This window comes from Chanodichthys erythropterus, chromosome 1 (assembly GCF_024489055.1).
Source record: "Chanodichthys erythropterus isolate Z2021 chromosome 1, ASM2448905v1, whole genome shotgun sequence".
NCBI lineage: Eukaryota > Metazoa > Chordata > Actinopteri > Cypriniformes > Xenocyprididae > Chanodichthys > Chanodichthys erythropterus.
The window spans coordinates 11,655,291-11,669,125 of record NC_090221.1 but is presented as its reverse complement, the minus strand read 5'-3'; the positions used below and the strand labels follow the sequence as shown (position 1 = coordinate 11,669,125).

At 39.0% G+C, this 13,835-nt stretch overlaps 2 protein-coding genes across 2 annotated transcripts; both read left to right on the top strand.

Annotated features, from left to right (window-relative positions):
• Positions 1 to 354: 354 nt before the first annotated feature.
• On the top strand, positions 355 to 5,711 carry asb5a (ankyrin repeat and SOCS box containing 5a). The gene is made up of 7 exons (XM_067380611.1): positions 355 to 797; positions 2,189 to 2,268; positions 2,520 to 2,627; positions 2,974 to 3,127; positions 3,239 to 3,373; positions 5,250 to 5,441; positions 5,526 to 5,711. Exons 1-7 carry the CDS (start codon positions 599 to 601, stop codon positions 5,651 to 5,653), a joined length of 996 nt encoding a protein of 331 aa, XP_067236712.1. The 5' UTR covers positions 355 to 598; the 3' UTR covers positions 5,654 to 5,711.
• Positions 5,712 to 6,599: 888 nt separating this feature from the next.
• On the top strand, positions 6,600 to 9,797 carry spata4 (spermatogenesis associated 4). Its single transcript, XM_067380492.1, has 6 exons — positions 6,600 to 7,360; positions 7,661 to 7,790; positions 7,937 to 8,055; positions 8,365 to 8,585; positions 8,725 to 8,871; positions 9,656 to 9,797. The coding sequence occupies exons 1-5, from the start codon at positions 7,260 to 7,262 to the stop codon at positions 8,829 to 8,831; spliced, it is 678 nt and encodes a 225-aa protein (XP_067236593.1). The 5' UTR covers positions 6,600 to 7,259; the 3' UTR covers positions 8,832 to 8,871; positions 9,656 to 9,797.
• The last annotated feature ends 4,038 nt before the right edge of the window (positions 9,798 to 13,835 follow it).

Here is a 13,835-nt window from a genome sequence, read left to right as displayed (position 1 = left end):
TTATTCTGGAGTACAGAAGAACAGGATGTAGGAGAAAAAGTAAATGAGTAAATGTTACATTTAGTCTAGAATTATGAATAACCATCATGTTCACACAACGCACTCCCGATTTTTCTCAACATGGGGACAGGAGAGCTGTCAGTCAATAAATGGGAACAGAAAGTAACTTGCGTTACTTATTTGAAAAAGTAACTCAGATATTTTGTTGCAAATGTAAAAGTAATGCATTACTTTACTAGTTACTTCAAGTAATCTGATTGCGTAACTCGCATTACATGTAATGTGTTCATTAACACTGCTCATTTACATTATATTTATTCACACTATCACACTGTATGGACTACTTTATGGGCTTTTTAGGAGATTGACAGATGAGGTCACTAGTATGAAAGCTGTCTTTAGTGTTGCATGAAAACAAGCATACAGCTGGTGAAACCACACAGAATATTCATTTTGAACGTTTCCTTTGAAACAATTGAAATCCAAATCATACTTGAGCTGCAGTAAGGACCCAAGTGCATGGGGGGTGCTGTTGGGGTGGCATAAGGCAGTGCACTGCACTCTGCTTATCCTGCCACAAAACATTCTTAAAACAGCCATGAGAGAGACCACTGAGGATTACAGGCCATTCGCAGCACAGCTGTCCAATGTTTACTTCACCATCCTGGCCCTCTTCTGCTTCAAACTTTTCGTTAGAATTACCCTTAATCTACTCACACATTTCTACATCATCAAAGGCAACCGTAAGGAGGCTGCCCGGATTTCAGCCGAGTTCTATGATAATGGTCAAGGGCATGGTAAGTAGAGCGCACACTTACATCACTGCTCACCACTTGCGTGGAGTTCATTTCCAGTTGCCAGCATTTTGCCCTTTATGACAGCCTGTTTAGGAGGATACAGTATATATGGATCATTGGAAATATTATTATTGCACAATGGTTTTCTTGCAGTGTAGCTTTTATTGCTGTCATTGCATGTGATATGGACCACAACAGGGAGAACTATTTTACATTATAGTATCTTAGATATGCTTTTTAAACACTTCAGTTCAAGAAGTATCATTTCTGCATTCCAATGCATCACAGCACGATCACATGACCACAGATCATAAACATGCAACATCAAGCACATGGAAGTTCACAAAGTATGCCTGCGACGCAAAGCCCAGGAATGGCTGCCAGGCTGCTGTTTACAGTGTTACATAAATAGAATTGAGGCCATGCACCCCCCTCCCCTTTGACTATACAAGGAACACAGTAATCTTTAGTCAATCAAGCGTTTGTGCAGCCAGACTCTTGTCTGCTGGATTTTGAGTAGTGTAGCCGGGCCGTATCAACAGCAGTGAAGGCTTTGGTGTAAACAAGTTGTCTCGCAGAGCATCTCAGAAAACTGCTTCTCCAAGTTTAAGATCAGGGAGAGAGGAACAGAGACGGGGGATAGTCACAGGGGATTGCCATAGTCTGGCATTTACTAAGTAACTTAAGTAGGGCAACAGAGATAAAAACACCAGACAGCCACAGTGACTCTTAATGCATTTTTTTGAAGAAAATGATATAAGGAGAAAACATTTTCCTGAAGGGACTCAAGCTCTGTCAAAGTGGAAGTCTTGCTGAGCTGGTTAACCAGCCAAGGTTGGTGCTTTGATATGTTTCGTGTGTGTACGTGGACCGAATTACAATATCCTGAGTTGAAAAGTGAGTTGTGTTCTTGAATTAATTGTTCTTGAATGTGGGACTAAAAGAAGGGAAATCAAAAAAGACAGATTTCTGAGATGTTTACAACAGGTCCTATTTATGTTCTGAACTCGAAGGATAGTATATACTGTAGTTGAGTGAGTGATGAAGGGAGGTGACGATGATGATGATGACGTGTGGAATGCATCAGCAGTTATACTGGATATTGACTCAGGTGTGTACACTAGCATATCAGCTTTTGTGATGGTGCTATATGTATGCAGTGAAAATCTGGGAAAATCCCATTTGCATCTGAAAATAAACAGAAAGCAATGTTGTAAAATAAGGAAACAATGACATATTAACATAATATGTATATGTATATATGTATATACACACAGCAGTATATATGTAATTTTGTGTGTGCAGTCACATGCAGAACACACACACATATACATATATATATATATATATATATATATATCTCACTGTTTTAATTATTCTTTCTTCTCCAGGGTCTTGGGCAGACCGTTCCCCTCTTCATGATGCTGCCAGCCAAGGACGACTGCTGGCCCTTAAGACCCTCATTGCTCAGGTAATTTCCCATTTAAATGACCTTTAGTTGAACTGTTAGATAAGAAATATGTACTTGTATTAATGTGTGTAGCATTTCTACCATGTAATCTCATGCACTCTATCGGATTTGTAATGTAATACACATTTGGTGTAGAGGTGAATGCTGCAATCCATAATGCACCTTAGTGAAAGGGCATTGCTGCCACCATCTGGAATAAAAGAATCCTGCACATTCAAATGCAATATTCATTCCTCTTAATCTGTCCTCAGGGCCACAGTGTGAATGTGCTGACAATAGACCACATTAGTCCTCTTCATGAGGCGTGCGTACGGAGCCATTTTGCCTGTGCCAGAGCCCTGATAGATGCCGGAGCCAACGTTAGTCTCTGCAGGGCTGCTTGGTAACACTTTCATTTCAGAGGTCTTGATTAGCAATGGCCTAGGCTTCTTTTACTGAGCTTAGCTTGTTGTAACACAGTGAAAGATATTTGCTATGTTACACTGAAATACAGTATATGTTTATTTGATTTGTTTAATTATGTTAAAAAAAAATCATATTACATTATAAAGTATTTTAACCAATTTTACCACAAAAAATTGTGAAATAAAAAAAATAAACAGAATTTGTTTTGTTTTTTAATTGTTTTCAGCTATTTTTTAATGTCATTTTGTAAAACATGCTGTTCTTCAGTGTTTTATTTCAGCTGTTGTTCTGTGTGTTCAGGTAAATGTGACAACTATAGATGGTGTGACTCCATTGTTTCATGCCTGCTCAGCTGGCAGTTTGGCATGTCTAGAGCTGCTCTTGCAGAGTGACGCCAGACCACAGGCCCTGGCTATATTCCAGCCTTCACCCATACATGAGTCAGTCAGTAGGGGTGGGTATACATTGACACTAATTAGGGCTAAATTTGATTTGTGAAGGACTATGGTACACTGATTAGCTAGCTTCCTAATATGACATGGTTTTATATTGTCTCATTCAAAAGGGCACAGCAAGTGTGTGGAGGCGCTGCTTGCATGGGGCGCGGATGTGGATTATGAAATCCCTCACATGGGCACCCCTCTCTACAGTGCTTGTCGGTGTAAGGAGTTCATATGTGCCCGCATGCTGCTTGATGGAGGTAAACAAGCCAAAATTCGCACTGCTAACTAGCTGTGCAGTAAATGTAAATAGCAATTTTATGACAACCTGGCAATGTGTAATTCATTTTTCAATTAAGTTCATATTGATTTAGTAACCACTCTGACAGAGTGTCAGCTCAGTGTCAGACTGGTTTAAACCAGTTAAAGGTGATGGAGAGGATTTTTTCATCGACTGAGAATCCAAAGACTGTTACTGAGTTTTTTAAATGAGCGCATGCGTAAGAACAGCCCCCCTCCTTCACAGCTAATTTTAAAGGAACGCCTCCCAAAACTTGTGCACGAGTATTGGAAAACGAGTGTTTACCACCGGCATTCGCTGTGTCGTGTTAGTGGATTCATTATGTCGGACTCACCGCAGGTAACTCATAATCTGCAGTTGTTACTCCTGTCTCCTGACAAAAACATTGCATGCGGCGCCTGTGGAGTGTGGAAAGTTACTGGAGCACGCAGCTGCGCTCGTCTCTCACAAGGAACATCATGGCAGTGATTGACAAGCCAGAGGGCCAATCGTTTACGCAATGATAGCATAAACGATTGGCTGATGTTTTTAAGGCCCTACCTCGTGCACAGATGATGTACATTAATATTATTCCTTTCAGTGCACCTAATAAATAGTCTTTTATCAGTTACTAAAGACAGTTTCAAGTAATATTGCAAAAATTTATAAAACAAAACATCCTCTTTAGCACCTTTAATGTGAGTGAAAACGGTTAAAAAAAGAAATCTGCTCTAAAGAGTCAAATGTTTTATCTCATTACAGAATGTAAACTCACATTCACAACACAGGTTCAATCAATCAGTCAAATTTATTTTTTTTTAAAAGTGACCTTATTATTGGGGATTCCAATACACTGACTGAGGCATAAATAATACAGGAGAAGCTCACACAGCAAATATAACTCTCAAACTGGATCATTACAAACTGTTTGTGATGCAGCATATCAGATCACGTATGGCATGTATTTTGTGGATGTTTGCTAACATTCGATTCTGAATGAGTTTGATAGCGTGCTGTACAGCTAACGTGGCTAAAGCTACGTTTATGAATTATACAGTAACAGACTACAAGCATTTTCGGGTTAAAAAAGAAAATAATGACATGGCTGTGGTCTCTGTGAATACAGTAAGAAACAATGTTAACATTTAACAGTACATTAGCAATGTGCTAACGAAACACATTCAGAAAGACAATTTGCAAACATCACACAATATATATGAAATTGGATCATGAACAGTTTGTGTTTTACTGACCGACGTGTGTAAAGCAGTCTGGTGTAAAATGACTTTCACATTCTGGTATATGAATTTATTTGTTCACTTTTCCTTCAAAAATAAAATTACTCCACTGCGTCCTGCAGAGTTTTGCTCTGACCCAACTCACTTTCCTTTATGTAGCTTTAGTAATCCTGAAGACATTCAAGTGTGTTTGATTAGGGTTGTAGCTAAACTGTGCGAGACAGCTGCACTCCAGGACCAGTGTTACTGGTACACTGTTGTTGCTTGCGAAAACAAAATGGCGGCATCGTAGGTGGAAACATACAGATTAAGGGGCAGTAATATTATAATAAGATCCCCTTCCTACATCACAAGGGGAGTGAAATCAGAACGGCTCGTTTTTTTTCACATGCTTGCAGAGAAAGGTTTTCCCCCAAAAAAGTCACTGGGTTGTCCTTTTTTCACATTTTCTGGGTTGGTATGCATCGGCGACCCGGTTATAGCACTTAAACAAAAACATTTAAACCAAGAAAGATCACCAATTAAATGTTCACTACTAGTTCACACTAAAAGTTACACTTAATATTCAGAAAATAACCCATACTGTACTAATATTTTACTGCATTTTCACAATCACAGGTGCAAATGTGCAGAGAGGCACACCTATTGAGACTCCTCTTCATGCAGCAGCCCAGAAAGACTGTGTAAGCATAGTGAAGCTCCTGCTGGAATTTGGGGCAGATATAAATGCACGCAACCTGGAGTATAAACGGCCCGTAGAGGTTGCTCCTCCAGGGAGCCTTACAGAGGGCTTCCTATTGATTTATGAAGGTAGGCTCACAAGTCATTGATGTTTTGTTTTTACTTTTGCATGTTTTACCACATCAGCCCTTATCAGCTGTGTTCCTTTTGCAGCGACACCCCGTTCTCTACGTCATCTGTGCCGTCAGCAAATCAGAGAAAGTATGGGACGTTCCCGACTTCATCTTCTACCACATTTGCCCCTTCCTAAAGCTATGAAGAACTTTCTACAATATAGATGATATCCTAGGCAGGCCATCATAGTATTATTATATAGTTAGACTTAGTATAATTAAAGGGATAGTTCACCCAAAAATTAAAATTTGATGTTTATCTGCTTACCCCCAGCGCATCCAAGATGTAGGTAACGTTGTTTCTTCAGTAGAACACAAATGATGATTTTTAGCTGCAACCGCTGCCATCTGTCAGCCGTATAATGTGGGTCAATGGGAACTTCTGCTATAAGAGTAAATTAAACTTGCTCAGACAAATCCAAATTAAAACCTGCGGCTCGTGACGACACATTAATGTCCTAAGACACGAAACGATCGGTTTGTGCGAGAAACCGAACAGTATTTATATAATTTTTTACCTCTAATACACCACTATGTCCAACTCCGTTCAGCATCGGTTAGTGATGTCTGATCGCACTCTGACAATGGAAGTGATGTCTTAGGCTGTGTCCGAAATCGCATACTACATGACTAGGTACTACATTTGAATTTGAACGTACTTCCCGACCGTTAAAACAGTACGTTCTATATAGTATGAATATGGGTAGTATGAATGGAATTCGGACGTACTACATCCGCCATGTTAATGTTGTCACTTGTCATGCGTCGTCACAACAGCGCGAAAATTTAAATTGAAGTATATGCGCGAGACATCACTTCTGTTGTCAGAGCGCGATCAGACATCACTGCTGAACGGAGTTGGACATAGTGGTGTATTAGAGGTAAAAAATTATATAAATACTGTTCGGTTTCTCGCACAAACCGATCGTTTCGTGTCTAAGGACATCAATGTGTCGTCGCGAGCTGCAGGGTTTAATTTGGATTTGTTTAAGCAAGTTTAATTTACTCTTATAGCAGAAGTTCCCATCCACTCCCATTATTTGACTGACAGATGGCAGCGGTTGCAGCTAAAAATCATCATTTGTGTTCGACTGAAGACAAAAAGTCACCTACATCTAGGATTCGCTGGGGGTAAGCAGATAAACATCAAACTTTCATTTTTGGGTGAACTATCCCTTTAATAATTTAAAATAAAAGCTGTTTTACCTTTTTCCATTTAATAATAATCTCTGTTGCATGTTTTGACAAGAATAGGCCAACGATATACTTGGTATACAAATAGCCTACTTGAATAATTTTATAAACTTGTGATCAGCGCCCCATCTTCTTCATCTTACTTTAACAAATAAATAACACATCTTCTTCCACTTAAAACTAATTCCAATGACTCAGTGTGTCTTTAAAGTCACCACGAAGAGATTTTTCTTCTGTGAGAGAACAAGGAGCAAAGTGTCCATCATTTGTATCCTTCGAAATCCTTTATTCCAAAGGGCCATTTGAAGTGCATGGCCAGTTTTAGCACTTTGGTTTAAAACGACCCTTCAATATGGCGGCAATGATTCTTATGACTCCGAAGTGCCCTTCAGAGGTGGATTTATCACGTTTGGAACGCAGCCCAATGCTCTACACATCAAATATATGAACTGCCAGCAGGTGGCAGCACATCAACTTCAGCGCGTGTCCTCAAGCTTGTTTCCATGCAACTGTAAACAATGAATGCAGGGGTTCTGTTCGCCAAACAAATGTGAGTTTCTGTCGATACCCATTATTACAAATGGCCTATTCACAGTCACCTAAGAAGGCTGGTATTCCACGAGAGGTTTTGAAGTGGCTGCAAAGTCTTGATTTAACGTTTTTTCCAAAAAACGTGCGCAGGTGAGTAAAGAAGATAACAGCGGCTCTGGAGTCCCCTATACTTGTTACGTTACGTTATTAACGTTACGTATAAAATCTTAAATATAGTGTATCGCTGGTTAGTTTAGATGTCTAACAACTCATAATCATCCAGTTTATATTCAATTACAGGTCTGTTTCGCTATTTAGTTAACTTCCGGCTATCCTGAATAAAATATTAGTATTAAACCCTTGGTTTTATAATCATAAATAAACTAATTTGAATTATCATTAAGGATGAAATGTGCTATACACGTTCCTTGCTCTCTTTTTCGACCAAAGAGACTTTTCCAATGGATACCTAGTGGCGGAAATATTTTCCTGGTACTTCCCTGGGGATTTTCATATGCATTCCTATGACAATGGAGCTTCCTTGCCTGCCAAACAATCAAACTGGTCCCAGATTGAGAAAGTGAGTCTGATACCCTGCTGAAATGATCACTAAGTGACATGAAAATAATTCATTTAATTTAGTTTACTGATATATCTATATGCTTTGGCCCTATTTTTAAATGACACCAGTTTAATAAAGATCTAGCCTCTTTGGTTGTTTAAAAGTTTCTTGTGAAGCAAAACATCAGTCTGATGAAGGAGATCATAGATGGCACAATCCACTGTAAACCTGGAGCTGCAGAGCTTCTTGTGCAGGAGATTTACACCATACTGACCAACAGAAGGTGAGCTTTCCTTTCCCATCAGATCATGTAAATCAGATGGCATTGTTTTTCTAAACTCACGTTTTGTTTTTCTCCATTTTTGGATACAGTATAAAGCTCACTTCTCATGATACAATCAATCTCTGATGGATAACATTCTGTTTGAATGAAAATGAGGAGCTTGATAATACACATGCATTAAGTGTGTATTATAAATATGCAAATGGGCTTGCAGGCATGATTTTGTAATGAGTCACATATGCTTTAAATGCTAAGGACTAATTAATGTCACACCTCGTCTTCATTTGGCTTGTTTTATGCGTCCTGTAGGATCCAAACCATCCAGCAGGTGGAGCAAGGCTTCACAGATAAGGCTTATCAAGACCAGTTGCCCATGGTGGCTCGCTCCACAGCCTCAGTGGCCATAAAGAGCAACTTGAGTCTCAGTGAGGTTATAGCAGAACCAAATATCATCACCAATCAGCGCAAGGTCCTTGCAATCATACACAGGCACATAGAACAGAGAAAAGAGGAGAGAACTCAAGACCCAAGTGAGTAACAGTCATTGAATCATTTCGGTTTGCCTTAAGATGTGTGTGTCATGTGGTAGGATTTGTTATTGTAGAGCTTAGCTTATGACATATTTTCAGTAAAAACTACATTGAATATTTTTGCTTGACTTCTTAATAGGACGATTCAATGTTAAGCCCACTCTTGGAGAACAGGCTGTCAGATTGCGTCCACTGTTAGCGAGCGAGCCAAACCTGCAGATGAACACCAGTCAGGCAGCTTGTTAAGTGCCTGGCCCTACATTACCAACAAAAGGATGAGACATATGTAAGCCAACAGTCTTACTCGGTTTAAACAAATCATGTTGATGTTTTTTTTGTTGTTGTTTTTTTTCATAGAGCAGAGTCACAAGCAGTCTTGGGTAAGCTACTCAAAAATTGTAGCTAGCAAAAGCTATTAGCTACTTCTACTAACTAAGATCAGTTGAGTTCTATCCTTTAGAGAAAGTAGCTAGTTCTACTACAAGCTATATGGCGAAACATTTCAGCTTTAGTTTTGCTTACACATGTTTAATAATAAAAAAAACTACTTAAAAGAGTCATTCGTTTAAACTAGTTCTGATTTAAAACAGGCCGATTTCTCGATCTCTGAAATATTGTGTGAAATTTGATGTATGGAGTGTCAACATGATCACACTGCTCAAATATAATAGCTTCTCTGTTGAGCAGTGAGTCTCTAATGGTTTAAAACATTCTTATGGAGAAATGTCATCAAACTAATCTAGAAATAATTGATTAATGGTGGTAGCAGCAATACAGCCTTTTGGGCTTTTTGCTACTGTTAACTGAAACTAAAACTATTCAAAATCGTTTTCATTAACTGAAATAAATGAAAATTAGAAATGTTGATACTTCTGAAATTAAATTAAAGCTAGAAATATTTTAAAAACAAACTAAAACATGACAGAAGTACATAAAACCACTAAAGCAAAAAAGATAAAAGCTCATTAATAATACTATACTCTTGTGACCAGCATTGGGCAGCAGTGTTATTTTAGTTTTATCATTGTTTAACTATATTGTATTTAGGGAATGTTTGTTTTTATGTGCAGGTTCAGTGGATTCATCTGGATTCAGAAGCAAATGCTTTGTGGATATTGGAAGCAAATTATGAGACTTTTTAAGGTAGATGTCCAAAGAAGGTCTTCAAAGCACATTCAAAATGAGGCCCTAGAAATTTGAACACAAGATGCATTCCCACAAAATAAATAAAAATATATAACAAGCATACACATTAGTGTGCAGGTTGCTTTTGTTGTCAATGTTTGAACAGAATACATCTCCACACTCAAAAAAAAAAAATGTTTATCATGTTCTAAAGGCTTGTTTAGATTGACATTGGATTTGAATTTTCTACATTGGAATAGTTTCACCATATGGGTCAACAAATCCATCTGTTATTTGCTCATAAATACTTCAAACTTTTCATACATTTTTCAGAAAAACAGATGTTCATTAATTTGTTAAAATAGTTCAAACTTTTTTTTATTTTTTATTTCATTGATTCGTAAACTCAAATTTTTTTCCAAAATAAATATTAGTATATATATATATATAAAATTCTGATATATATATATACACACACACACACACACACACACACACATGTTTGTTTTTGTGAATTGTGGGGACTTTCCATAGACTTCAATGCATTTTACACTGAACAAACTGTACATTCTATCCCCCTACCCTGCCCCTACCCCTAAACCTAACCCTCACAGGAAACTGTGCAAACTTTTACTTTTTCACAAAAACTCATTCTATATGATTTATAAACCCATTTACATTGTGGGGACCGCTGGCTGGTCCCCACGATGTAGGTGAACTCAGGTTTATATTACATCATGGGGACATTTGGTCCCCACAATGTAATATAAACAAAAACACACACACACACACACACACACACACACACACACACACACACACACACACACACACATGTTTGTTTTTGTGAATTGTGGGGACTTTCCATAGACTTCAATGCATTTTACACTGAACAAACTGTACATTCTATCCCCCTACCCTGCCCCTACCCCTAAACCTAACCCTCACAGGAAACTGTGCAAACTTTTACTTTTTCACAAAAACTCATTCTATATGATTTATAAACCCATTTACATTGTGGGGACCGCTGGCTGGTCCCCACGATGTAGGTGAACTCAGGTTTATATTACATCATGGGGACATTTGGTCCCCACAATGTAATATAAACAAAAACACACACACACACACACACACACACACACACACACACACACACACACACACACACACACACACACACACACACACACACACACACACACACACACACACACCATAATATTATGAGCACTGACAGGTGAAGTGAATAACACTGATTATCTCTTCATCACGGCACCTGTCAGTGGGTGGGATATATTAGGCAGCAAGTGAACATTTTGTCCTTAAAGTTGATGTGTTAGAAGCAAGAAAAATGGGCAAGTGTAAGGATTTGAGCGAGTTTGACAAGGATTAAATTGTGATGGCTAGATGACTGGGTCAGTGGACCTCCAAAACTGCAGCTCTTGTGGGGTGTTCCCAGTCTGCAGTGGTCAGTATCTATCAAAAGTGAAAAGTGGTCCAAGGAAGGAACAGTGGTGAACCGGCAACAGGGTCATGGGCGGCCAAGCAGGCCCCGTTCTAGGATTGGGTGACTGGGGGGGGGGCATTTCGAAAGCTTGGTGGGGGCGGGGCAGCATAATATGATTTATGATTCATAGGTTTATGATCTCTCTTGTAACTAATGTAACTAATTTAGTGTTGAGATATTGTTTACATTTTGTGTGCGATCATACATCGCTTACCTGGGAAACACATGGCACCAGATGCACTAGGGCAGGGATGGACAACTCCGGTCCTGGAGGGCCAGTGTCCTGCAGAGTCTCCATCCCTGATAAAAACTCACTTGCCTATAAGTTTCTACTAATCCTAAAGACCTTGATTGGCTGGTTCAGGTGTGTTTGATTAGGGTTGGAGCTAGACTCTGCTGGATACTGGCCCTCCAGGACCGGAGTTGTCCATCCCTGCACTAGGGGAAGAAGGCAAGCCGGCGGAGGCAGTGTGACATACACACACATACCCCCTACCTAAGCATTGTTGCAGACCATGTACACCCTTTCATGGAAATGGTATTCCCTGGTGGCTGTGGCCTCTTTCAGCAGGATAATGAATCCTGCCACAAAGCAAAAATGGTTCAGGAATGGTTTGAGGAGCACAACAACGAATTTGAGGTGTTGAGTTGGCCTCCAAATTCCCCAGATCTCAATCCAATAGAGCGTCTATGGGATGTGCTGAACAAACAAGTCCGATCCATGGAGGGCCCACCTCACAACTTACAGGAATTAAAGGATCTGCTGCTAACATATTGGTGCCAGATACCACAGCACACCTTCAGGGGTCTAGTGGAGTCCATGCCTCGATGGCTCAGGGCTGTTGTGGCAGCAAAAGAGGGGCCAAAACAATATTAGGAAGGTGGTCATAATGTTATGCCTGATTGGTGTGTGTGTGTTTTTATATATATATATATTATAATAATATGTGTATATATGTATGATATTTGTGACATTGATGTTTATGTTTTATTTTTTTTCCCCTCCTCCTCCTCATGATGATTTTTCTATGGTCATTGTCCATGTGTAATGACAGTGAGTAACCGGAAACAAAAACAAAACGCACAAGTGCTATGACCTTTTTTCTTATGGTACATTTGTTTTTTGTCTTTGGAGCTTTGGAGAGTTGGGTCATCTCTTGTGTGAAAAAGAGCAGTCTGGCCATTTTCCTAAAAATCTCTTTTAGTGTAGGAAAGTAAATCGTATAGGTTTGGAATGTCATTTGAGCACACTGTCTGGAGCTAGTATCATAAAATGGCAAGTAAACAAGCATGAGGTTGGATTGTCTCTTTGGAAAAGCATAAATTCAACATTTATCAGTTAACTCCAGCAGCTCTCAGGCCTGTTGTTGCATCTCTGTTATCACTGTATTGAGAGGACTCTGTTTTCTTTAAAAGGCACAGCATGTTCTCTTCTCCACTTCACCCAAGGCCCGCTGCAAATTAGACATTCATTTAGCAAACTCACTGTGAGACAGGCAGGTTTTAGGCAAGTTGCCCGGGTGCCTGTTTAGTGTTTACCCCCTCTGTTTCTCTCCCCCTTGTACATACACAAACACATAGTGTCACACAGTCTCTTTCACTCTGACACGGTCACTGCCGCTGTCAAACATAAAGAGTGTATCTGCTGTGTTACCATGCATCTTTCAGACTCAATTCATAGCATAAGGTTGCCATGGATATCTAAAGCAAGCATACTGCTTTTCATGAATGTGCCCAGAAAATAACTTTTTAGACTACCTAGTCTCTCTCACGCTCCCTCTGCTTTTCTCACCCTCCTCCCTATTACATGCTCATGCTGTTTTCTGTCTGGTATGGACGTTTAAAAAAACAAATAATAGGCTTTGTGTGGAATAAAATGCCATGAGGTGTGAATGGTATGACCCTGAATGCAGTCATTTAATCATTAATGTAGTCGAGAAATCAGTGTCCGCTCTCATTGATGACATAATGACACATACTGTCATTTTATGATCAACAATAACAGGATAAGAAAGTATGAAAAAATTACATTAATCTATTAAATTATGATTTGTTCTTCTCAAGTTTTTGTTGTCAATTTTTCACACACTGGTTTCATTCTAAACCGCTATGAATTACTTTCTTTTATGGAACACAAAAGATATTTGAAACATGTTTCAGTGTTTTTTTTGAAGTCCAATGTCACAATATCTTTTATGTTCCACAGAAGAAATAAAGTCAGTGTTGGAACAACATAAGGGTGGTTAAATGACATCAAAATTTTCACATTTGGCTGAAATATTCCTTTAGGGAAATAACCCAGCCCCAAAATGACCAACATTTGATTGCAGTACATCCATATACTGTATATTAAATGGCTCTTTTAAATGCTTCATTCTGATTAGTATATTGCAGCATTCAGCGTGATACTGAAGTTGGGTATTGTATCGAAGTCAAAATTTTGGTATCGTGACAACACTATTCAGCATTCAACTGACTATTTTCCAAGCAACTTTCATTGTGCCATTGCTACTTTCATATCTCTGCTGTTTCTCTTGTCATTTGTGCCATCATGTGACTCAATAGAGTGGTGAAGTACGTTAGTACATTAAAAAATTTTCCCTTAAAGTTCAAGTTAT

What these genes read in the sequence shown, in the direction of transcription:
- asb5a (XM_067380611.1), top strand. Translation starts at nt 599, where the DNA reads ATGAGAGAGACCACTGAGGATTACAGGCCATTCGCAGCACAGCTGTCC. An exon ending in TGATAATGGTCAAGGGCATG is followed by an intron (nt 798 to 2,188) that starts GTAAGTAGAGCG and finishes TTTCTTCTCCAG; the next exon opens with GGTCTTGGGCAGACCGTTCC. An exon ending in ACATGAGTCAGTCAGTAGGG is followed by an intron (nt 3,128 to 3,238) that starts GTGGGTATACAT and finishes CTCATTCAAAAG; the next exon opens with GGCACAGCAAGTGTGTGGAG.
- spata4 (XM_067380492.1), top strand. Translation starts at nt 7,260, where the DNA reads ATGGCCTATTCACAGTCACCTAAGAAGGCTGGTATTCCACGAGAGGTT. An exon ending in TTTCCAAAAAACGTGCGCAG is followed by an intron (nt 7,361 to 7,660) that starts GTGAGTAAAGAA and finishes TTTCGACCAAAG; the next exon opens with AGACTTTTCCAATGGATACC. An exon ending in ACTGGTCCCAGATTGAGAAA is followed by an intron (nt 7,791 to 7,936) that starts GTGAGTCTGATA and finishes GTTGTTTAAAAG; the next exon opens with TTTCTTGTGAAGCAAAACAT.